Raw genomic sequence first — 25911 nt, 5'->3', positions numbered from 1 at the left:
TAGTGGGAATGGTTTTCCTTAGCTCCAGTCTGCTATCTTCCCAGATAGCAAAACTGTAGCCCTTCTTACTTGAAAGACTTGTCTTATCCTGCCTGTTAGTCATGCAGCCTAAGTGGGACTCCAGAAATCCCATGCACGCTCTCCCTCCTCTTGCCACATTCCCGCCCCTCCCCACGCACCGCCATCCCCCCCCTCCCCTCGCGCCTTTCCCGCTCGGCCGCCTGGCCTATGGCAAACGCCAAGAATTAATTAGGGGCGGGGATGGAGGAGCGTCTGTCAGGAGATCGCCATATTTCTGTAGGGCCCTAGGGCAGCCCTGGCAGTCGGTGGGTCAGGAGAGGTGCTGACAAGGCGGGGCAGACACTGAGTTCCTCAGGCTTCACCCCTCCCGCTGGGGACAGGTGGCTGCAGTGCGCCCCGCCTCCGCCAGCTGCGAGTGGGAACGAGGGTGAGCCAGTCCAGAACGGCCACCGCCAGCTGCGAGTCAGGGGGGGGGGGGACAGCTCGGTCTACTGCGGGGACAGCCGGCCAAGGGGTCCGGCAGCGGCAAACGGGTATCCTGGCGGCCAAAAAAATGCTCCTGTACCGGGGGGCCCCCGTGGGCCCTGGAACGCCTGGCTGCGGATTGGCCCGGGCGGGTAGCGTCCCGCAGGCCTTCGGGATCCGCCTGAGCACGGTAGGTCTGGGGGCCCCCCCGAGGGGACGGACTCGCGCGAGCGCGCAAGGGTCTCCGGGCTGCGGGGGATGCGCGGGGAGGGCCGGGCGAGCCGAGGCCTCACGCGGGATGGGACCTTCTCTTGCCCCCAGATGAGCCCCCGCTACCTCCAGAGCAACTCCAGTAGCCACACGCGACCCTTCAGTGCCATCGCAGAGTTACTAGGTGAGTGACTGACGAGGGCGGGCTGGGCGGCGGGTCGCAAGCCTGGGACAGCGGTGCCAGCGTGGTGCGGTGGACGCGAGAGGAATGCACGAGGCGCGTGGGGCGGGTCCGCCCGAGGCGGGCTGGGGGGCCTCGGCCATGGTGTTCTCTGGGGGCGGGGGGGTGGCGACTAGATCCCACCGGGAAAGCCAAGGAAGCGAGCTGTACACTAAGAGTTTGAGTAAGGTTCCCGTGCCACCCTTGTTCTGTCTGGTTCGTGATGTTCCAGTCACTTTAGGATTCTTAGTTAATAATCAAAAAGCAATGCATAAAAATACCGGGCCCGAGGCGGCTGGGTTAGACGGCGGCAGGCGGCCTACAGAGGGCCCCAGGCTGGCATAGAAACAGTGTATAGGACCATGTAGAGTAGTTGGAAAGATCTGGAAAGGACTTTATTTAACTTTAGAGACAAAGTCTAGGAATGATGGGACATCTCTTAAGAGATGATGACACGAGTGCATTTGGCTCCCTGAGACTGCAGAGGGCTGGGTTCCTAGTCTACGAGCGCCCTCGCACCGCTGGAATGAATAAGGAGGACTTCGGGACTTAACCTCTGGGTGCACGGGTGCTCACTTAAAAAAAACGTTTTCAATTGATTCCTTGGAGCAGATTCCTACAGCTTCTGCAGTAATGTGTTGTTCGGAAAGCAAAGACGAAAAACAGTTCTGCACCAAATGCAGCAGCATACAGAACAAGCACATTATAAATATCTCAAAAACTCAAAGAAGGGAGAGAGATTTATGGGGCTAGTTAGCACAGAACAAAATCTTGAAAATGGTTTCAGAGCTACGTGAATGAAGCCCAGTGGGTGTGTAAGCCATTCATTGCTGTGGCCATGCCAGGAGACTTGTTTTTGTAAAAAATGTCGGTGAGCTACTGGAAGAGTCAGAAGACTTATTTATTTGGAAGGTGCTGGAGAATTCTGATGATTAGTTTGGCTATAACCCAACAGGCCTTAGAGTAGGTTGCTGATTTCAGTCTAGAGAGTTCAAGAAGAAATCGGCATTGATGATACAGTTTGAATTTCCAGGGGTTTCACTCTGCACCTTCAAAGAGTGGAATGAGATCTATGTGCCTGTAGCTTATTTTAAAAAGCCAAAAGAGGGAATTTAACAGTATAGTAGATAGAAGACAGCAAAGCATTGTGAAAAAGTCTGCTATTCTTTTACAGTTGCTTTCTCCTGTATCTGTGTTGTGTGATTTGCACTTTAAAGGTGAGTTAGTAAATTTTCAGTTTGTTATTTTGAAATATATGATTTGTCTTTTCCCTTCTTTATTTTTGGTGGTGTTATTTTGAACCCAGAGAGAGCCTCATGAACACTAAGCAAGTGCTCTGCCACTGAGCTACATCAATGGCTTTATATGATTTTCTTTTCTTTTTTAGATAGGGTCTCACTGTGTAGCCCAGCTGGCCTGAACTTTGCTGTGTAAATCAGACTAGCTGTCAGCACACAGTGATCTACCTGTGTCTGCCTCCCAGTGAATGCTAAGATTACAGGCATACACCATTAAACTCAGCTCACTATATGAATTTTGAAAGTATTAAAAACCATAGACCTGGCTTAAGATGACTCATGAATGGGAATTGTGCGTATACAAAGACAAATTGTTTAAGCCAAGTCACAAATATTGATAAGGCAAAGGAACATCGCAGTGTTGACTGGGAATCCAAAACTTTCATTTTGGCTTTTGCTTCAACTCTTTTTCCTCCTTCCTCATTACTTTGTAGGGACTCGTTCATTTGATAAACATTCATCAAACATCCATGATGCACAAGGTCGCCATGATAGATAGAAAATGCATATAATCCACGTCCGCTTTATGTGACAAACCACGTAAAAAAAAAAGGTTCACGGTTTCTGTAACAACCAAGTAGGAAATGATATATTAAGAGAGTTGTACATCAGGGCTGTAGGAGTACAGATGAAAGAGGAGTGTCTTAATCTTAGCAGGAACAGAAGCAGCAGTCAGAAAGGCTTTGTGGAGGAGGGGGCATTTGAGAAGAGATTTGCAGGGTTGGGCCATGTGGATATGGCGAGGGAGGGACATTCCACTCAGGAGGAACAAATGGGTGAGAGAAACCATGAAGACTATCTTCTGGGTCCTTCAATTTAATTGAAGCACGGTGCTCACAAATGGGAAACTTAGACGCCTTTAACGAGCTTTAAAAAAAGCTATGAAAAAGCCGGGCGTGGTGGCGCACGCCTTTAATCCCAGCACTCGGGAGGCAGAGGCAGGCGGATCGCTGTGAGTTCGAGGCCAGCCTGGTCTACAAAGCGAGTCCATGATGGCCAAGGCTACACAGAGAAACCCTGTCTCGAAAAACCAAAAAAAAAAAAAAAAAAAAAAAAAAAAAAAAAAAAAAAAGCTATGAAAAAAATAGCTTTGCAGCTTTATCCTTGGAGATGAGTAGCATTTTTCTTTCTTTCCTTTTTTTTCTTTTCAAGATGAGTAAACAGAGGTTTAGAAAATAAGCGTACTTCTGCCCCCGCCCCCCTGAAGGCCACATGCTCCGTAAGTGGCAGGTTCTGGCTGCAAACAGGTCATTTTATTTCAAATTCCAAGTAGGAAATGAGGTTAGAAAGGTGAGCTGGAACCAGGATGTGACTGGGAGGCCCAGCATTTGACCTGCTAGCCTGACAAGAAGAAACTGTGATTAGATCTGTGCCTCAGGATGGTTCATCTTACAGGCCTGTGGTTAGAGACGTGGATTTTAATGACTGCTTATGAAGCAATTGAGATAATACAGATGAGAGGGAAATGACTGTGAGAGTAAGAAAATGACTACGAGAATAGAAAAAGCCAGCTGTAGCAGAACACGGGGGGGGGGGGGGTAGGAAGGGGGGTGTTACAGAGCAGAAAGAGAGATGCGTTTAAAAAAAAGGCTTTTAAACAAAGATTTGCCTTTTTTATGTGTGTGAGTGTTTTACCATGTATTTAAGTGTACCACATGCAATGAATGCAGTGCCCACAGAGGCTAGAAGCAGGTGTCACATCGCCTAGAATTGGAGTTATAGACAATTGTGAGCTGCCATGTGGGTCTTGGGAACCAAGCCCAGAGCCTCTGCAAAAGCAGCAATTGATTTCAACCACTGAGGTATCTCTTCAGCCCTATAAAAACAACTTTTTAACTAGGAATTAAACTCACGGTTTCACACATACCGGGAAAATATTCCACTGAGCTGCAACTCCAGTCCCTAAAGTGGCTTTTGAGACTCATACTTGCCATTTGAATGTAGAAACTGTGTGTGCATGTGCGTGTGCATGTATGTGTGTGTGTGCCTGCACATGCGTGCGTGTATGTGTATGTGTAAGAGTAGCCTTGTGACCAAAGATGATGTCCTTACTTTTTATACATCTACGTACTTGCAAGTTGCCTCGTAGTGCAATAGCCTGTCCCAGGCAACCTTGCAAATAACCACGTCCTGGGATAGGAATGGATAGGAGGCTTGTGAAATAGTCTTTCAAAGCAGTCTCAAATTCCTTATCTCTTGTCACTGAACCACTTGGTAAACATTCTCCCATCCCCCCTGCCAGGTTCTGATGAGGTGTGAGTCTGCAGTTTCAGAACTTTTTTTTTTTTTCAGAACTTTTTTTTAGAGGACAGGGAACCATGTCGACCCACGTGAGTGTGGAACAGTTTGGGATGTAAGGATTTTTGTGTTCTTGCTAAAGTAACTTGGTAGCCAAAGGCAAGGTGGAGACAGAGCCCTCTCACTAAGCGATGTCCCGGACTGGGACAAGAAAGTATATGAAATTGTGAAGCCATACTAGACAGATGAAGATAGGGCAGCTCCCACCCACGTACCAGGTAAAGAAGAGCAGGGATTCTCTCATTATCTCTGTTCATAGTCTATATGGGCTGGGCTGGGGTAGAAGGTAGAGTTCCTGGGATATGATAGGCTATGCCACATGTTGACCAGTGTTTACAGGGCTGAACAGTAAGAGGTGGGATTGAAACTGCTTGCCTTGTTAGTGTCTTATAAGCTCATCTATTGAGGCTGATCAAGTTCTTATAATTTCATTGGTTGAGGCCTCAAGACCGGCCACACAGAACCAGAAAGTAAGTGTGGAGCTCTGCTTGCCAGGCGATGCCCGCTGATCTCAATTTCCCTCATGTTCCATCAGACTCTGATCTCTCCTGGGCCCCATACTTCCCTGTACTTCACGAACCCTCAGCTCATGGCTGACTGCTCCAGACAGCTACCATGTAACTCATGACCTGCCTCTGTTTAGAGTCTTTGGTCCACTCCTATAAAGCAAGCAAACAAAAACAACCTAGTAAAGTTTGGCCAAAACTCTCATGAGAGAGAGAGAGAGAGAGAGAGAGAGAGAGAGAGAGAGAGAGAGAGAGAGAGAGAGAGAGAGAGAAAGTGATTTTTGTTAGAAACCCATAAAAAGATTCATTTCGTGTCCCAGTGTATAAGTGTGCAATTGGAGTCAATGTGTGTTATATATTTGAATTGTGAATGTCCACAAAGTATTAGAAAAAAGTCCCCGACAGTCATCATTTTCCGTGTATAAATGATATCCAGCTGGTTGACAAGTTGTATTGGTCTCAATGGCTTTGGCTGTCTACCAGCGAGAGTGACTGATAAGAGCCTGCATGCCAAGTAAAATTTCCTGAATGCTGACAGATATAAAATGCTAGGTCCTTCTGATGGTTAAGGGGAAAAAACCTGCCTCTTACAAAGTAAAGAACTACATTTCTGTTAATGCCACCATTACTTACCAGCATGTAGCTTCTGCTGAAATGTAGCCCCAGCACCGTTGCCACATTTATATGGGGCTTAGGCCCTGCTTGGACCTTATAGGTCCACAGTGGTAGACCTCGGAACCCCTTTATAGAGCTGTCCAGATTTGTTTTCAGATTACTGCCAGTGACAGTTTTATCAATGACTTTGGCAACACTGTTGTAGCACTTGAAATTAATCTGTGTCTCATTTTATTTGGCAGACATTCCACACATCCAAGTGGTTGTAGCAGATACTGATAATTGTATTGTTAAAAAATGTGTATTTTGATTGTAAGAGATGTTGCTGATGGAGCGGGGGATGGCATGATTTGGTCAACGGTACTGATGCAACTATGTCATCAGGACCCCAAGTGGCTATCTCAGACCAGCTATCTGGTATCAGTAAATCCATATAGAATGTCTCCAACAGGATATATAGGAAGGAAGGTCTCTGTATTGCTTTAAAAAAAAGCTAGTAGAAATAGAAATGATTTAGGTACCTAGCTGTGTAAGTCCATTTTGTGTCACTGTAACATAATGCCCAAGGATGTATATAAGTCCATTTGGAGCATGATTCTGGTGCATGGAAGGTCTAAATGGCATCATGCCAGCATCCCTGAAAGGGCCCCCTAGCTGCATCACAAGGCATCACAATGTGCCAGAGAACTCAAAACAGAGCTCCACACATAAAGAAGGAGCCAAGCACACAGGGTGGCCTTGGATTAAAACAACTCATTTTAGTGGAAACCCATCTAGTCCTTTCAGATCTGGCAGTGTTAGTCCCTTCTGAGTTAGCATACTCAGTGACCTAACTTCCTTTTACTGGACCTTACTTTCTTAAAGGCTCTGCCATCTCATCACACACCAGAGATGGAGCTTCTAGCACATACATCTTTAAGGGACAAACCATATTCAAACAATAATACACAACATTGCATAGAATGCACTTCTAACAGGGCTAGTGAGCCCTAATGAAACTAGTAACCCACATATATTAATGACTGTGTAAACCGGTGCCTAAGGCAATCGATATGGCCTTTCAGATAGTGGCACTCACTGGCATGGAGGACATGACACATTTAATATGGTCAAGTTTGATGTCTCTGGAGTCTTAAAACAATCAGCTGTTTGTGAAGATGTTCTTCAGGAGGAACCATAGAAGTGTCTATGCAGTTTTCTACTTTAATTCAGTTTTCTCTTTCAAGGGCTAGACAGCATCACATTTAATACAGAAGAAAGAAAGCAACAGAATTTCTTTCTCTCTTAATAGACTCACTGCCATCGCTGGGATTTAAGCAGGCAATTAAATGTTTTAATTTTAACCTCTGACTCCTTGAGGTCCTATAACTATAAACAGGGATTGCAAAAAAAAAAAAAAAAAAAAAAACACCTTTTTTTTTTTTTTTTTTTTTGAGACAAGCTTTCACTATATATCTCTGGTTGTCCTTGGAACTATATACAGACCAGGCTGTCCTTCAACTCACAGAAATCTACCTGCCTCTGCCTCCCTGAGTGCTAGGATTAAAGGCATGTGCCACCATACCAATATCTATGATTTTAACAGAGGAGATGATATGAAAGGGCAGAAAGTGTTTTGTTTTGTTTTGTTTTTTTTACAAAGAAAATGTTATTTGCGTAAGACATATGAATTTGTACCCAAACTACTGGTTCAGCTTTTTCTCTCTGGCCACCTTTTGCTATATGTGTTCAGGAACTGTAAAGTGTCTTGAGAGGCAAGAAGTGGTAAAGCCAAAGCAAAGCAGAACGCTTTGCAAACAGCACATTTTTCTGTAGACACCGACTTTTGTTGGGGAAAAAAGTCAGATTGCAGGACCATCCATTGTGTGAAAACTGGAAATCACCTTCGTGGCTCCATCTGCCATTGTGTCTGCTCTTCTGAATAACCCAGTAAGCACACCACTATTAATGACACCTTGCTTATCTTCTGGGGCATCCATGGGAAGGAGTTAATGACAAATTTACATATCTTGGTACTGAACTGGAGATTTTGATAGAATATTGAGAGGGGGAGTCTAATATCACAGATTTCTACCTTTTGCAGATAATGCTGTAGATCCAGATGTATCTGCCAGGACGGTCTTTATCGATGTGGAGGAAGTCAAGAATAAACCTTGTTTGACCTTTACTGATGATGGATGTGGCATGACACATCACAAACTTCACCGAATGCTCAGGTAAAGATGTCATTATTCTATTGTTTTATTTTGACTTCACAAACTTTATTTAAGGGTTGACAATTTTCTATAATAGTTTAACTTACCTCTAGTCACCCTATGAACATTTACTAAGCATATATTAATGTCAAGATATCGATTGTGAGGTAGATAATATTTCTGCCTTCATGGAATGTAGAATCTAGTTGGCAATTAAGGTGATTAAAGCAAGTAAGCATAATAAAATACTCTAATCATATTAATAGGAAAGCATGACACACAGGGGGTAAATCCACAGAGGAACCCAAGCTGACTTGAGAGGTCTGTAAAAGTCTCCTAGTTCGAATGCTGTTCAAATTGAGATGAAAAGGGTGAGTCAACTTCAACAAGGTACGAAAGGATAGGGAGTAAGGAATGACGGTTAAAGAAAAGGGTCTAAGTAAAAATCCGAATTTCTTCATTTATCTGAGGTCCTCAGTTTATAACCCACCTCAACTCATTCTTAAGGCGTGTGTGTGAGAGTTGAGATGACTCAGGAGTTAGAACTGTGAAACCCCTTGAAAGATAATAGACGACATCCGCAGACATCATCTTAGAAGGCTCTTCAGTGGGACTGGAGAGCTAAGAACGGTATTTTGTAGCTGTCGAAGCTGAAGCTCAACTCATCTTGCCATACCGAGTTCACTGACTTATTTTTAAGCATTTGTGGTTGGGAATTTTTGAGCTTTATTGTCTTCCCGTATCGCTTGGTGCAAGCTGGGTGTTTCTTCGACTCTTTCCTTCTTTATCTTTCCTTTTCAGCAGATGTGGTTGTTAACTCTCCATGTGCTTCCTGAGCTAGAACGTGTAAAACCTGGGTAACAATGGAGCAGTGCCGAGGAGGAGGGAAAGGGCTCAGGACCCTAAAAATGGAAAACATGCTCATTGTGTTGTAGTTTCAGTCGAACGGTTTATGCATTAGTGGCTCTTTATAGGGAACTTCCTTTGATCTTTCAAAGAAACAAAAATAAAATGTGGTCAGAGTAAATGGTTCTGTTTTTCTATTCAGCAGTCTGTGTATCTTTTACCTTAGTCTCTCTTTTAAGAAAATACTTTATGGGAATGGGTGTTTTGCCTACATGTATATATGTCAGATCCCCTGGAGCTGGACTTAAAAAGCTATGAGCTTTCATTCGGGCATGGGAGTTGAACCCAGGTCCTTTGGAAGAACAGCCAGGTATGGTAGTAGATGCTTGTACTCCCAGCACTTGGGCCAAAAAGCTAGGAAGACTGATAATGCTAGGCTTCTCCGGGCTATGAGGTTCTACCAAAACCAGCAGAATAAAGAAAAACCTTGAGGGAAGCCTCTAGAAATCAGAGACAATATATCCAGTATGGGATGATTGTAGCGAGATTGTTTGATTCTCAAATCCACAGCATCAATTTTATTCCCTAAAATTAATAGTGCATACTACAAGGAAGACAGTTTAGATAGGCTAGAGCTATATATATGGGTTTTTTGTCTATTTCCCCTAAAATTGCTGGTCACCTGGCAACCTGTTTTTGTGTGTTTATGTGTATGTACATGTTTGTGTATCTGTGTGCACGTGCATGTCCATGTGTGGAAGCCAATGGTTGATGTCAGATGTCTTCCTCAATTACTCTCCACACATTTTTCCCCTGACAGTACCTCTCCTTGAACCTGAAATTTACCTTCAGGTAGACTAGCTTGCCGGGCATCCCCAGATGTCCTTCTGTTCCCACATCCCCAGTGATGTGATTATGGGCATGCTCTGTCAAGTGCAGGTTTTTATGTGGGTCCTGGAGACCTGAACTCAGGTCCTCTTGCTTACACACCAGTTTACTCACCGAAGCATCTCCATAGGTCCTAGTGATCACCTTCCTGACTTTCTCCCACAACACCTTATCCCAGTTATATGGGCAACACAGGGGAGGCCCAGCAAATTCAAACACCTTCCTTTTTTTCTGTGCAACCATCTATATGAAAATCGATATAGTTATAAGATAGAAGGGAAGAAGAGGGTGGATTTTAAAATAATTGCAGGGGCTCGAGAGATGGTCCAGTGTTTAAGAGCACTGGTTGCTCCTTTAGAGGACTTGGATTCAATTTCCAGCATCCACATGGTAGCTCACAACTGTCTGTCACTACAGTTTCAGGGGACCTGACACTTTCTTCTGACCTCTGTGGGCCCTGCATGCATTTAATGCACAGACATGCACACAGGCAAAACACCTATTTACATAAAATAAAAATAAAATCTTTTTTTTAATTTTAAGAATAATCACAACAACTTCCGTTCCAAATTCATTCATTCAGCAAGTTATGAATGAATGAATGAATAGCAAAACCATATTTCAAATCTAATGGTAAGCTAGGCAAACATAATTTTTGTTCTTTTCCCTCCATCATGTGTGTACTGGGGATTGAACTCAGGCCACCAGACTTGGTGAAAGTGCTTTGTCTACTATGACAACTTGATGGCTCACAAAATGAGATTTAGGCAAAATATGAAGGATCAGTGTCATCCATTCAAAATGTGTTCCCTCTCAAAAGAAGCCAAAGTAGGCAGAAACACCAATCATATTTCTTACCACTTTCCCCAGAACACTTGGTCTTTATATTTAAAACTTAGAAAACTGTGTTAATCAGTACCTAAGTTAGTGTATATACTGGATTTTACTTGTGATTGTATATCAGCTAAAAGATATAATTTATTTATTATAGGAGATTTATTAAAGGAGATAATTTAGTCCAATCCTAACATCCATTTCAGGACTCTACTTCCCACAATTATTTTTCTAGTCCTGCCTTGCACACAACCAGCCAGTACTGTTCTAACTGGTCTATATAGCCGTAGCCCATCACAATTTTTGAAGAAAAAAAAAAAACCACTCTAAACTTCAGAGGTAGTTTTGAAGATAGTTATTGTGTAAATCATTTTTCTGTTTATTTTTTGGCATACTTATTTTTGTATTTGGAAAAAATGACAGAAGCCATTGTGTAAAGTATACAAACTATCAAGCCTATAGCGGCTCTGTTTGACCTCTAGCATTTATTGGTATCCTGTGCCTGTTTTCGTGACTCATTATGCTACCCTTCCTGTTTTCAGGCTGATAAACTAGGGCGTATAACTGAAGGGGCATTTTCTTTCATAAACACAGAATCCCATGAAAATTAAACAACAAAAGGAAGGTCTTGGCTGAATAGGTAGTTCCTCTGCGTAATGGCATACTTGCCTGCCATGTGCAAGGCCCTGGGTTTAACCCCCCAGCGCTGAAGGGGAAAAACAAAACTAAATCAAAGGAAACCCTTCCTTCAGTTTCTTTAAGGGCTACTGTCCCTTTTTTGGCTTCTTGGATAGTATGTGAATCTGGATGTGTATATGGCCCATAGGGTGGCCCTTCCCACAAGGTGAGAAGCCTCTTTGAAAGATCAAGGATTAAAAGTATAGGGGTGCAGATTGAAGGCCTTTGCTGCCTCTGTTTAGGATGACATACGGTAGTGGGTCTGTTCCAAAACAGCAGCTGGAGAGTAACCGTAGGCTTGTCAGTCTTTCAGTCACTTAGAGTTCATGTTACATCACCACTGTGTCTAGGAAAGGAACGTGCAAATGCCTGCTCCTGTATTTCCCTGGATTTTTGCTAAGGTTTATTTCATAGGTCAGCATCCCAATTTAACTTTATCTCTCTGGATTGTAGATTCCTGACATCTTAAGGGTATTCAAGAGGAAGTTGCTATGTTCTTATATTCCATGAGAAGTGCCGGACTCCAAGTCCCTAGGATATAAATAATATTATTTGTTACAAAAGAGGATAGGATGAGAATGACTTGGTGAAGATGAGCCACTTAAGCCAAGATTGCTCTTTTGAAATTATTTGAGTTACATATTTCTGTCATTAAATATGGTAAACGCTTTTGGTATTCACAGTTAAATAGAATACTTTTTTTTTCCTAGACAGGGTTTCCCTGTGTAGTCCTGGCTGTCGTGGACTCACTTTGTAGACCAGGCTGGCCTCAAACTCACAAAGATCCACCTGCCTCTGCCTCCCTGAGTGCTGAGATTACAGGTGTGCGCCACCATGCTTGGCTAAATAGAATACTTAACATGAGACCTTTGGTGAAAATAAAAGACGTAGTGATAAAAGGAAAAAGCATAGAGCTGCCCTGTCTCGTCTCCTTGCTTTTATCCTTTTCCATCCTGGTTTTGACCCTGCCCTATTACTTACCTTTTCAACTTTTATTAATATCTGATCTCCTTAAAGTTACTAATTCAAGGAGAATTTCTACATATGAAGGGGAAAATAGTTGACAAATGGTAGAAGAGACTAGAAAATAAGAGCTCAGCAGGCTGCTGTTGTGCCACTTTGCCTTGACTACCTGATTAGAAGCTTTTTTGTGGTATTAGGAAAAAAACAAATCCAAATGGCCATACAAATTCATTTCATGTGGCAGGTAACAGGCCTGTTTATGAAGAGCCCTGAATTTTAGAGGTATCTAACTCTTCTTTGTAGTACAGAGAAGGAACAGTTCTCAGAATGGATCCTGGAGTCATTTTAAATTAAAGATCGAACATTACTTTATCACTAATGTATTTTACATAGACTGTAACTTTACCTTCCTAATGACCTTGTCTTTTCCAGCCAGCTCTTCTACAAGAGGAATGAGACTATCAGAACCATACCAATTTATGTGCTTTCCTTCCTGGAATCATTAAGGCCCAAACATAACACTAACTTAGTGTTCTTCTCTTTTCAGAGGCCCACACTTTTCTTGAAATTTGTTTTCATCTCCTATTAGATTTATTTGTAAGGTGCATAGAGACCTAGATAGAGAACATCAGTGCATTATAACATAACATTATATAGCAGGCCGTTTGAAAGCTGGTCCCCTTTATTGGGTAGTAAACACAAAACCACAGTTTTCTGGACATGGGAAACAGGTAGTTGAACCACTTTCCCCACCGGAAGGAGTAAGGACAGAGCCAACCTGCTCAGTTGTGCTATATGGAGACAGTCTGTCTCTCACGGATATTGGAGAAGCGGTTAGTCTGTAATGAATTTCGTCTACTATCAGTTATGAGGGCAAGAATCACACCAGTTTTTTTTTTAACATTTGTGTCTCCAGTGCTTAGCATAATGCTTAACTCATAGGGGCTCAACATCCGATCTTCAAAAGTAGTTACTATGGTGGCAGGAGATACAAGAGGAAGATCATTTTTGTAGACATCACATGTCTAAATCTTAGATTCTGTTGTTTGGGTGTGTATCTGAGAATCTAAATGGAAGACATAAGGAAGAGAAGGATTCTGATGCGCAGAGTAAGCTGATGACAAGGGGCTGCCGAGTTTCCTGAGGTGACTCAGTGAGAGGCCTTTAATAGAACAAGAGAGACTTTATACTGCAGCTGTTTGCAGACATTCACAGGCAGAACTACCTATTTTTATCCCTTGGCCATATTCCAGTGAACTGTCCTAGCAGTTGGAACAGAGGCCTAGAACTAGAAGGGCTATCCTTTGGATAGGGTGTTGGAATTATCAAGATAACTGATCTCTTTTAGATGTTTAGAGGGTGATGGGACCAGAGGAGAAGGTGCTTAGTCCAAGTACTGTGTTTTTATGACCCTCTCTAGGTAACTGCTACTTTCATATAACCCCAACTCATAACAGTCAGGGCTGATTTATCTAAACAGGAAAAGCAGCTGCACAAGGCCTACCCTGGCTCCTACTGTTCTGTTAGCCAGAAGGAGCGCTGCATTTACAAAGTGGGACTCTGGCATCTAGAACTATTTAGTATTTAAGTAGAAACAAGTCGCACTGGAAAATTGCTCTCATGCCCAATCGTAATTTCCTATGTTTTTGCCTGAAAGTACCAAAAAAGAGTGAGCAAACTACTTGTTGCTATTCTGCACGTATAAGCCAAGCATTCTCTCTGTGAGGTACGATAGGATGCTTTTGACCTTTCTCACTTCTTTTTTTTTCTTTCCCTGTCATTTCAGCTTTGGCTTTACAGATAAAGTAATAAAGAAGAGCCAGTGTCCCATTGGAGTCTTTGGTAATGGTTTCAAGTCAGGTTCCATGCGGCTAGGAAAGGATGCTCTTGTCTTCACCAAGAATGGGAGTACTCTCGCCGTTGGACTTCTGTCACAGTCCTACCTGGAATGTATTCAGGCCCAGGCAGTTATTGTACCAATTGTCCCATTCAGCCAGCAAAACAATATCCTTCCTAGCAATGGAGAGAAATTGGTCACATATCGGTCTGACTGCTTTGGCAGAACCTCTTCTTCAGGTGACATCCAGCTGTTACATGATATTTCATATTTCAAATACACTTTTATATTTAAAGGGTTATTCACATGTCTCAAACATAAATGAAATGGCCCTCTATTAATTTTTTTTAAAAAAATAGTGCACCATTAGCAGCAGTTGAAACGTTTTTTTCCCCTGTGTTCAAAATTTTCATTGTTACAAGCTTGATTTATGAAAGTATCATTTTGCTAGCCACTGTTCCAGGGGAATTTTCAGGGCCTTTGCCCCCTAAAGTCTAACTGCATTTGTGTTTACGTTCCTATAAATGTCCTATTTACCAGCTTATCAGCTCACAGAATGGTTCATTTCTATATGCCTGCATGGACTCCCATTTCTGATGGGAGAAATATAGCAGGGGAAAATTGAACTTACTGCTTCCAGATAGTTTAAAATTTTGGCCTTTAATCTTTTTTTTTTTTTTAAATGAAGCACTTCCTTGTGTACCTTGAATCTTTGCAGCTATATTCTGCAAGTATAACTGATTCCGATGTGTGAATAAACAGCTTTTTTCAATTTTCCACTTTTTTTCTGTAGCAGTAATGTCCGTTCTTTGTGTGTAGATTTTGTGTCTTCGTGCAACCCCAAAGACACTCTTTATTAGTATTTATTAATTTATATAACTGCCTAATAATGTGTCTCATTATCACTTTCTCATGTATATGATGTGTTTGGATTATATTTACCCCACCCTCTCTTGGCCCCTCCCACTGATCCTCTTCCTCTTCTCAGCTAGTTCTTTTTTATGTCCTTTTTTATAACCCAGTGAGTTTCACTATGACTCTTACTTCTCGATATCATCTTCATATGATATTCATTTTCTTTGACTGATTTCTTTTTTACAAAAAATGATTGTTACTGAAGATTCTTTGCCCAGCCTAGAAGCCATCTTGAACTACTCAATTTTCAACAGTGAAAAAGACCTGCTATCTCAGTTCGATGCCATCCCAGGAAAAAAAGGCACCCGTGTTCTCATTTGGAATGTCCGGAGGTACTGTATGACAGGGGTGTTAAATTTTAATATGCAATGTAGTATGACAAAGTACATTTTATTATCATTTTCTAGAGTCCATTGATGAATACTGAGAGACTTTTATGTTTTGCATACATCTCTGGAACTTTCTTGACTCTGCTGAAATAGTGCTTCTCATTGCTAAAATGGTGGCATAGAAGGTGAAAAGATGCCTAACGAGAGGCTGTAGCCATAAGTGATCATGATGACACAATGCGGCATTATTGTGATAGCCTTAGAATCCTTTACAATCCCAGTCATTCTTACCGACATTGCTTTAAGATTGGCAGATGATAGGTATTTTATACATGGGCCAGTTTAAATGAATTATAAGAAAGATTAGAGAGAAATACACATGATAGTTTACAACTAAATTCTGTATTCATGCCTTTAGAGTAGCTTGGAATAGACAAAAGTCTTTGAAGCGGATTGGTTTTAACTATAATGGCACTGAGTTATATGACTTTCTCACGTACTCTGGTGCCTCACATTTGACCATGTCCCCTGGAGGGGGAGACCTGGTGGCACTCAGAGGAAGGACAGCAGGTTACCAAGAAGAGACTTGATACCCTATGAGCATATACAGGGGGAGGTAATCCCCCTCAGGAACAGTCATAGGGGAGGGGAGTAAGGGGGAAATGGGAGGGAGGGAAGAATGGGAGGATACAAGGGATGGGATAAACATTAAGATGTAACAAGAATAAATTAAAAAAAAGAAAAGATCACAACTTTAAAGCCAATACAACAATCAAGAAAAGGTTTATGAAGTATTTTTTAATTTTGGCATGGAAAATAGGATACGTTTAAGAGTGTATTAGAGCTTAAAAAAGAAACTCTAAAAAGTTAATATGGCACAGAATTACTTGTCTGTTTAATAGAACAACCCATGAATATGTTCATCTTTTTTCTGTTTTTTTGTTTTTGTTTTTGGACACAGGGTTTCTCTATGTGGCCCTGGCTATCTGGGAACTCATTCTGTAGACCAGGCTAGTTTCGAACTCATAGAGATCCACTTGCGTCTGTCTCATAAGGTGTGTGCCTCCACCGACAGACGTACTTTTCTAATTTCTTAGCTGAGTGAAATATGTATATGAAGAGAATACTGGATTATAAATTACAATTAAAAATGAAAAGTAAGGAGGCCTCATATGCCCTCTTGGGAAAACCTTAGTGACATAATTTGTATAACCAGGTACCACTTTTCAGTGGTAGTTCCAGTGATTTACACACATTAAGCAGACATCTTCCTTCATGCATGGCTTCTCACTTATACTTAAAAGCATGTGTGGTCGAATGATGTTGAGAAGAGCTGCCCCGAAGCTTATTATGTTATGTTGTTGAAAGACTTCTCAGTCACATGCCTGTGCTAATTTTTGTTTTGCATTGGTTTGGTTTGTGTGTGTTTTTTTTTTTTTTTTTCAAGGAGGATTTCTCTGTGTAACCCTGGCTGTCCTGGACTCACTTTGTAGACAGGCTGGCCTCGAACACACAGAGATCCGCCTGCCTCTGCCTCCCTGACTGATGGCATTACTGGTGTGTGCCACCACACCTGCCTCTTGTGCTAATATTTAAGAGAGCCATATAGGATTAGTATATCAACATTTTAAAAATGTTTCCCTTCTTTTCTTGGATGGATAAGGTGATGGGCAGGGAAGATAGGGACTTTCCTCAAAAGATTTGTATTAGTGTGCACCAGGACAGTAAGAATGACAATCATCCTGAAAAATCTAGAACACACTTTTACCATGGTGCGGACTTTACACAGGCAGCATGCTACAGTGGTCCTGTTACCTAGCTGCTCTGAACTTGAGCCTGAAGTATGAATAAGGTTAGCATTAGAGCTTGAGGTGGTTCTCCAGACTAAGAATTCTGTCTCAATTTTATTTTGTCTTTTTCTTATTTAAGAGTATCTCCAGGGACCACTGTTCCATTGAGCAAATTTGGGAAACTATTGCTCTGATATAGATTGTCTCTGTGACCCATTTTTATTTTTTATATTACATGAGATTTATTAAATGAGCATGGGGAGAGAAGGAAAGAGAGAAAGGGAGAAAGGGGCAGGAGTGTCCCAGAGAGAAAGGGGCAGGGGACAGAGGCAGAGGCAGAGAGGGAGAGTAGAGAAGTGTGACCCATCTTTTAAAAAAATTTTTATTTATTTATTATTATGTATACAGCACTCTGCCTGCATGTACATCTGCATACTAGAAGAGGGCATCAGATCACCTTATAGATGGTTGTGAGCCACAATGTGGTTGCTGGGAATTGAACTCAGGACTTCTAGGAAGAGCAGTCAGTGCTTTTAACCTCTGAGCCATCTCTCCAGCCCGTGACCCATCTTTTAAATAACAAATGTAAAGATTTTCTTCCAGGAGCAAATGTGATTCTTTGTTTCCCCCCTGATATTGGCTGATGAGCTTGCCCAAGGTCTTAGAAGGACCAAAGCTAAGTAGCCAAAAAGCTGTTCTAGGCGCTCTCTCTCTCTCTCTCTCTCTCTCTCTCTCTCTCTCTCTCTCTCTCTCTCTCTCTCTCTCTCTCTCTCTCTCTCTCTCTCTCTCTGTGTGTGTGTGTGTGTGTGTGTGTGTGGCTTTTTATCCAGTTAAGAACTCGTGCTAGGCCAGACAGAGGCAAGTGATTTCTCTGACTTTCAGGCCAGCCTGGTCTATATACTGAGTTCTAGGTCAGTCTGGGATACATATTGAGAATTCTCTGTTTTGGAGGCGGGGCATAGGAATGGATCCTGGGAAATCTTGGTATCTAATTTGTCCATATTCTGTTGCTGATATCAGCAGAAGTTGATTTGGATTCAACCATTTATTCTGTTGGGAAAAGTGATGTGTCGTAATTTGTCTAGTAGCACTCAGAAAGTTGCTGGTTGAGATCTTGCTTTGAGAATAGCTGATGTCCATTTGACTCATCAGATCACAGATTTCCCACATTCCTTTTGTCTTTCCTTATGAACCTGGTATCACCAAAACTATGAAAAAACATGGTAGATTGATTTAGACTAGAAACAATTTAAATATTGCATGGTCCTCGAATTACATGCTCTGTAGTTCCTTTGGAGTGCTAGTCAGGAAAAAGGAGCATATACCTGAGTGTTGGCTTATATGTCGTTTCTGTTAGGTTCCTGATGCAAGCCCCACCCCCACCCCTAGTGGAGCCAGTTCTTCTTAGATTGATACTTACCTCTTTCACTCAGAAACAAAGATGGGAAGTCTGAGCTGGACTTTGATACAGATCAATTTGATATCCTGGTGTCTGACTTCGAAGTTGAAGAAAAAGAGACTGGTGGTGTTACCTCTGGGCTGCCGGAGACAGAGTATTCCCTAAGGGTGAGTAGGAATCATTTGTCTTCACCAGTGGGATGTCCAGTTTCCTGTAATGTGAAAACATCATAGAGCAGAATTGAGGCACAGTTGTGTGGAGATAGTTCTCTTCCCAGATCCCCTTTCACCATCTACTCTTAAGCAGTTGAGTTAAGATAGCTACTTCCGGGGCTGGAGAGATGGCTCAGTGGTTAAGAGCACCGCCTGCTCTTCCAAAGGTCCTGAGTTCAATTCCCAGCAACCACATGGTGGCTCACAACCATCTATAATGAGGTCTAATGCCCTCTTCTGGCCTGCAGGTGTACATGCAGACAGAACACTGTATACATAATAAATAAAAAAAGAAAAGATAGCTACTTCCATTTCAGAATGGTAGTTGAAATATTCTAACAGGTATAGAAATGGAGCCAAACCTTGGCCAAGCCTTGGCTCACCTGGCTACTGATATTTTGGGGGAAGATATCTGTAGAATTGGCAATATACTTAACAACTTTCCTTTCATGTATCCATAGGCATTTTGTAGTATTCTATATATGAAACCTCGGATGAAGATTTTTCTGCGGCAAAAGAAGGTGACCACCCAGATGATTGCTAAGAGCCTGGCCAGTGTAGAATATGATATATATAAACCTACCTCTACAGTATCCTACATGCAGCTGACACCTTCATGTGGGGGTTAAATTTTTTGTTTTGTTCCCATTCAAAATGGTGTGCTAAGACGTCCACTGTATTAGACCCTTGAAGGAAGAATTTCTTCAGTGTCTGTGCCAGTTTTATTACAAAGTGCCCAGTCGGCACCAGTTTTATCACAAAGTGAAAGTCATGTGTGTTTGAAGGCTGTGCCTCATTAGGTTTTAAAAGTCTAATATTGATATACTTATTTATTTGTCTTGAGACAGGGCCTCCCACAGTAGTCCATGCAATCTGGAACTCACTGTTTAGTGTAGGCTAGCCTCAAACTTGAGGTGCTCCTCCTGCCTCACTCTCCTGAGTGCCAAGATTATAATTACATTCTGCCACACCTGGGTTTGAAATATTTTTTATTAGAAACATTCATTTTTAAGTCCTCAGTGAGCATATGCCAGTGAGCAGCCAGATTTGAAACTCTCATCCATAGATATCCACATTACATGTTATTTATACTGGAATTCTGCCATATTCATATTGATTAAAATAAATTTTTAGTTAGGGTTGTTAATCTTAGAGTTTATGTTGTACTTGGTGCAGATTTAGACTGGCATGTGAATTAGTGAGTGGAAATTAGAGGTATTTCTAGGCAGAGAGGAATCATTAAGAAGCTCTACATGAATTTCCCGGGAACGTCTCAGAATGACAGGCACCCAGAAGAGTACTTGCTCATTTTCTAGACTTCATTGCACTCGAGGTGGATTTCAGATACCAGGGACAATCTGAAGATGCACTGTGCTAATGAACCGTCTTCTCTGGTGGTGTTCTGAGGGAAAATTTCGCCTTCAGAAGACTTGAGAACTCAAGTATTTATGAAAAATGCGTTTTTAAATTTTATAGTAGCCACGAATACAATTATTGGACCTAGAGACATGTTCTTTGCATTTTTAAAAAATCAAAGGCATTACTTACTTTGTCTTCTTTTTTAAAAAAATTTTTAGTGACCCAATTAGAAATTGCTTGTTTAAAATGAATGGTGTAGTTATTCCTCACAGTGGAGTTTTTTCTTTTTGGATACACATACCTTCTCTACTAGGCAATTTGCTTTTAAAGCCCCAAACAAGCCCAACTTAGAGTTGGAGCTAACAAGTGAGAAAATTCTTTACATCTTCACCTTCTGTAGGTTAAGATCTTAGTGTGTGTGTGTTTAGCAGAACCCCTCTAAGGACATGTTTTCTAACTCCTGTTTTAGGGTATGTTCCTTTCCTGACTCTGGCTTCTTATTTTTGTGGGTCTATATCAGACCAACTTCAATACATTCATTTTATATTTATCACAGCCCCACTTCCAATTAATCCAGTTACCTTCTCATATTACAGTTCTAGTTAAATAGAGCCACTGTTGGTGTGACTAAAATGAAACCTCCAATACTAGAATATATTTTGCCAGGATGACTGCAGAACAAAGTAATGGATCCTGATTTATTTATTCCTTAGTCATCGACTGAAAAGCCTCTTCACGCCTGTCTGTGCTCTTCATACAAATTGGATGCAGTTCCTCCTACAATGTACCCTCAGCCCATTGCTTCCAACTTTAAAAGTGTACAGAACACAAATATTTTCCAATTATTACCTTTAAAATGTCAACTTTATGGTGTGCGAATTTGGATTGATTCGGGAAACTTTTGTCTTCTTTCTTTCCTCTTTTGGAAATAGGTCCTGTTTGAAGTTTCCCTTGAGTCCTTAGAACCCAGGTAACTTTATATGATCTGAGTCAAATATTAGTGGACTAAGTTTACCAATTGGGTCATGCTTCCCGTGGCACTTGACCCATTCAGCACACAGTACTGATGTACACTGCTTGTCATTGACAGATGCTGTGTAAGCTTTTTTTTTTTTTTTAAATGTCTGTGGCAGATAGTGAGAGAAACTAAGGCAAGAAAGATTTACTTTCACTCATGGTTTCAGAAGTTCAGTCCACTGTTCAAGAAAGAGATGGTGGAGCAGAGTAGCTAGCTTACTTTGTAGCAGCCAAAAAACAGAGCAATCTGTGGTGGAACACGCCTTTAATCCCAGCACTCTGGGAGGCAGAGGTAGGTGGATCTCTGTGAGTTCGAGGCCAGCCTGGTCTGCAAAGTGAGTTACAGGACAGCCAGGGCTACACCGAAAAACTTTGTCTCACCATCACTCCTCCCCCTCCAAGAAAGCAGAGCAAGAGAATGTTCCTGTTTTTAAATGCCTTCTAGATATCAATTCACATGCAGTGACATCTGGTGTGGGTTTTTCCCCCCTCTATAATATAATGCTTTATTATTTTTTTTCTCCTGAAGCCTCTGGTGTTTTGTCTCCTTAATGATTTTCTTTTCAGAGTAAGCAAGTGAGAATCACGTTTGGATTCTCTTGCAAATATCATAACCAGTTTGGAGTTATGATGTATCATAACAACCGCCTTATTAAGGCCTTTGAGAAGGTGGGCTGCCAGTTAAAGGTGAGTGCTTCATATGTCTTGTCTTTGTCATGGAGGCCTGCCATGAAGGAGAAGAGAGATCTCAAATGATTAATGATTTTCAGCCCCATCTCCTGACATTTGTTAGATTCAGATACTGAAAGCATGTATCAATAGGTGAGGTGTCCTGTGTGGAAAAAAAGATAATTTCTCACCTAGTAACTAGGTATCTATCTGTCTGTTCATAAGGGCTAGAGTTTAGTCATACCAGCGTCATCATGTGTATTAGCTAATTAGTGTATAAAATCGCTCTTACTTGTGGAGACAATAAAGGGATATTAGAAGCTTCATAAAATTTAGTGGTTGAAAACCAACATTTGTGCCCTGGGTTTTCCTGGGCAAATCAATTCCTTTGAGGTTCCATGTCTGTGCTAGTAAAGTAGAAACAATGTTTTCTTTATCTCTCTTTCAGCTTAAAAGGTTGAAAGATGTTAAGTATGATAAATGACATGAAATACTCCATAAGACAAGCTACACAAATCTTGCCATTATCTCTGATGTTTACATGATCATTTAATTTCCACGAGCAACCTTTTTGTTTAGATGACTAAAGTACAGTGAAAGACAGGCTGCTTTGTACATTATAGGACAGTTATGTAAGACCCAGGATCGCTAACCATGTGACAATCTTGGCTTTTCCTGTTATATCACCTTTTGAAACAGCCTCTAGTTGTGTGTCAGTTTAATTATTCCTTGATTCTAGTACAGAGTAGAACAAGTTTAATCCTGCCCATATCACCAAGCACGGTGGGTGGTGCCCACCTATAATCCCTGTACTCGGGGAGGCAGAGGCAGTTGCATCTCTCTGTGAGTTCGAGGCCAGCCTGGTCTACCAAGCAAGTCCAGGACAGCTAAGGCTACACAGAGAAAACCTGTCTCGAAAATCTAAAAAAAAAAAAAAAAAAAAAAAAAAAAATACCGCCCCCCAAATCTCTCACACTTCACGTCCAACTCTGGTAGTTGGTTGGGGGCCTCTGTGTGTGGAAATGCTCGTGTTTTAAGATTCAGTGTGGTGACTACATTGCATCTCTAATTTTCAAATGAGGTTTCACTTCGGTTCTGCAGAACGTTAGGATATATTTTTGCTTTTTAGCAGTGTAAATCCTTTATTCCAGTGAATCTTTTGGCAATCCCAGGATATAAAAACACGTGGAGATGGAGTTGTGGCCATGAAGTACCAGAGCTGACTCACTGTAGGGATCTGTGAATCACTGAACCATCTGAGAGACAGAACAGGCTGGATCCTGACGGGAGGGGGGGAAGAACTGGAGTAAAGGAGAGGAAACCATAATCGGGATAAATTATGTGGAAAAAATAGATTTTTTTCAACAAAAATGTGAGAAAAAGAAAACCATCTCTGCTCTAGAACTTGTCAGTTTCCGTCTAAGTGCTCCTCTAGCACTCCATGGTGTTGCCTTCCCCGTGAATACTGTGTAACCTTTTCCATTTTTTTTTTTTTTTGAATCAAAAGGAAGTGCCTCTAGGCCGTCAATAATAATGTGTTGAAATTAACATTTTTTTCTAAGCCAACTGGTGAAGAAGGTGTGGGAGTAATTGGAGTCATTGAGTGCAATTTCCTAAAACCTGCCTACAACAAACAAGACTTTGAGTACACCAAAGAATACCGGTGAGTCACTCGCAACCAGGGACTGTGCAGATAAATTGCTCCGATATCGCTCTGCTCTGTGTGAGTTCTAAACCACCTCTAAAAGCCAGATGGAGAAGGTAACTCAGAATTACTTCAAATAGTATCTTCCACGACTGGAGATGATTTTGCTCTTTTTAATTAACCTTTAGAAGTTACAGAACATAGAAGTATTTTGGTAAAATATTTCTGGTAACACGAAGGACCTTGTTTTTCATCTTGAAGCAAATGAATCAGAAGTTATTGGGCATGTTTTGATGAGAGAAATTAAAATTTGCCTCTTAAATTTTCTTGCAGCCAGGGGATACTTTTGGAAATGTCAGAACAACACGGAAGATATGCTCTTGTGGAAGTTTCTAAGGCAGACACATAGCTAAGAGTCAGAAAGGAACTTGACAGCGAGGTGAAACCAATAAAGATATGTTAGGAACTGAAGAATTGTTAAAATCAGGTTGAAAATGGGGTTGGGGTTAGGATACAGCTCAGTGATAGCATGATTGAGGCCCAGCATTTGATACCTCTTATGTCTTAGACAAAGGACATAGGATGTGAAATTATAGTCCTTAGTTGGTAAGAAAAGTGTGGTAATGAAACTATGAAAGATACATACATCTAAAATAAGGAATGTGTATATGGAAAATGAGGAGAATCTTTATTGACTGGTTTATCAGGATATTTTTAATTAATTTATTTATTCATTTTACATTCCAAACCTAGCCCCCTCCATCCTCTCCTCCCTCTTCCTCGTACCCTTCCTCCCTTACCCCTTATTGCTTTTGAAACAAGGCTTCTCTGTCATGCCCTGGCTTTTCTGGAGTTCACTCTGTAGACCAAGCTGGTTTCCAACTCAGAGATAAGCCTGCCTCTGCCTTCCAAATGCTGGGATTAAAAGTGTGCACCACTACTGCTGAGCTGAGGAGAGTCTTTAAATATGACTAAAGAAAATCAAGGAAAACTTCACAAAACAGATTTTATTTGAGCTCAAACTTAAAGGAAAGTTGATGTTTTCTAGGTGAAATAATAGGGGGGAGGGTTTCTAAGCAAAAGAAAATATAGGCAATGGCACAAATGATAGCATTCTTAGGATATCAAAAAAGAGAAGATGTGAGAACATTTGGTATCTTTTTATTTAAAATCCCAGTAATATTTTTTCTAAGAGTGGGAGGAAAAAATCATCTCTCAGAAATTTTTTTGTGTGTTCCAAGCTATAACAAAATGAATTAAATGTTCCTTCAGTTACTTATGTGAAACCATACAAACTGAGATGTAGGATTCAAAACGAGATAGCCATTTGAATGGCAATCCCAAATTAATTTCCGCATAATTGGGCTCGAGTCACTCAGGCTTAACAGTGATTATAGCAGTGGGGTGCTCTGGATCCAAGTAAATTAATCATTTATATGTGAGTCTGACCCATAATGAAGACCTCTGACCAAGAGTTGTCCCCTAAATATGAACGCTTAGAAATGACATTGGTTTAATGGAACCAAATATTCTTTCTTTTGAGCAAAAGTGGTGAATTTGGGATAATTACCTCAATATTTGTGAAACCTAAATGTTACATATTAAAAATGATTTAATAAGTTTCCATAGTATCACTGCCAACATACCACCATGAGAAAATCTGTTTCTCTCTTTTGGATACATTAGACCTTTGGTTTGTGACGCATAGTTTTGGTATGATGAATTTGAGGTAATTGCAGAGGGTCCAAATAAAGGCATTCTATGAACATGTAGTTTAATAGATCTATATATTTTACTAAAACCAGAATGAGAATACTAACCTACATAGAGTCTTGTGCATAGTAAATTTGCACATCATCACCCAGTTCAGGCACCATCGTCATCACTTTTTAAAATATCTACTTGTATTTTATGTGTATGAGTATTTTTTCTGCATGTGCATATGTGTACCACATCTGTGCCTGGTGTTGGCAGGTGGCAGAAGAGGACATCAAATGCCCTGGGACTGAAGTTACAGACTGTTGTGAGCTGCTGTGTGGGTGCTGGAAACTGAATGTGGGTGCTTCTTTCAGGACAGTAACCGCACTTAACCACAACTTTGCCTCTCTGGCTCCACGATTTTTTTAAGGCAGGATCTCACTTAGTTCCTACTTGCCTCAAACTCACTATGTAGCTGAAGGTAGTTTTGAATTCTTGTACTTCCTGCTTACATCTCACAAGTGCTAGGATGGTAAGTATGAAGCACAGCACCCCATGCCCTTATATTTTTGTGCTGGGGACTGGACCTAGGTGCCTGCATATGCAAGCACGAACTACTATTGTGCTATATCCTCAGCCCTATTGCCCTTTATGTAAACTTCATGCAAAAGTGATTAAAATGTTAATAAACAATATCTGAATTTGAAAGCAGATATGGGGGCATAGACCTCTAATCCCAACACCCAGGGGCTATGGCAATGGGATTGTGAATTGCAGGCCATACAAGGCTATATAATGAGTTCTTAGGCAGCCTTATCTACATAGCAAGACCCTCCATTCCCTTTGTCCCTCTCAACAATGGAAATTTGAGAGGATTGGTGAACCTTGTTTCCTATCACGAAATCCTCTTGTGATTATTACAGAGCCAAAAGTACAAATAATAAAAGAGACACAAGCCATTAGAGTACTAGAATAGCTACAAATAAATCATCTGTAATATATTA

General features: G+C 41.3%; 1 protein-coding gene across 3 annotated transcripts in view; it reads left to right on the top strand.

The window, feature by feature from the left end:
* The first annotated feature begins 498 nt into the window (after positions 1-498).
* Morc4 (MORC family CW-type zinc finger 4) overlaps positions 499-25911 on the top strand; it is a 56817-nt gene continuing 31404 nt past the window's right edge. For all 3 annotated transcript variants that reach the window (XM_051141274.1, XM_051141275.1, XM_051141276.1), the window contains exons 1-9: positions 499-676; positions 808-880; positions 7717-7849; positions 13824-14041; positions 14974-15121; positions 18342-18474; positions 18981-19109; positions 21463-21582; positions 23127-23227. In XM_051141274.1, coding sequence (XP_050997231.1) covers positions 575-676; positions 808-880; positions 7717-7849; positions 13824-14041; positions 14974-15121; positions 18342-18474; positions 18981-19109; positions 21463-21582; positions 23127-23227 — 1157 coding nt within the window. In that variant the 5' untranslated portion in view covers positions 499-574. The remainder of the gene's footprint in view (positions 677-807; positions 881-7716; positions 7850-13823; positions 14042-14973; positions 15122-18341; positions 18475-18980; positions 19110-21462; positions 21583-23126; positions 23228-25911) is intronic.

Source organism: Acomys russatus, chromosome X, assembly GCF_903995435.1.
Source record: "Acomys russatus chromosome X, mAcoRus1.1, whole genome shotgun sequence".
Lineage (NCBI taxonomy): Eukaryota > Metazoa > Chordata > Mammalia > Rodentia > Muridae > Acomys > Acomys russatus.
The sequence above is the reverse complement of the archived record's forward strand: the minus strand, read 5'-3'. Positions and strand labels throughout refer to the sequence as shown.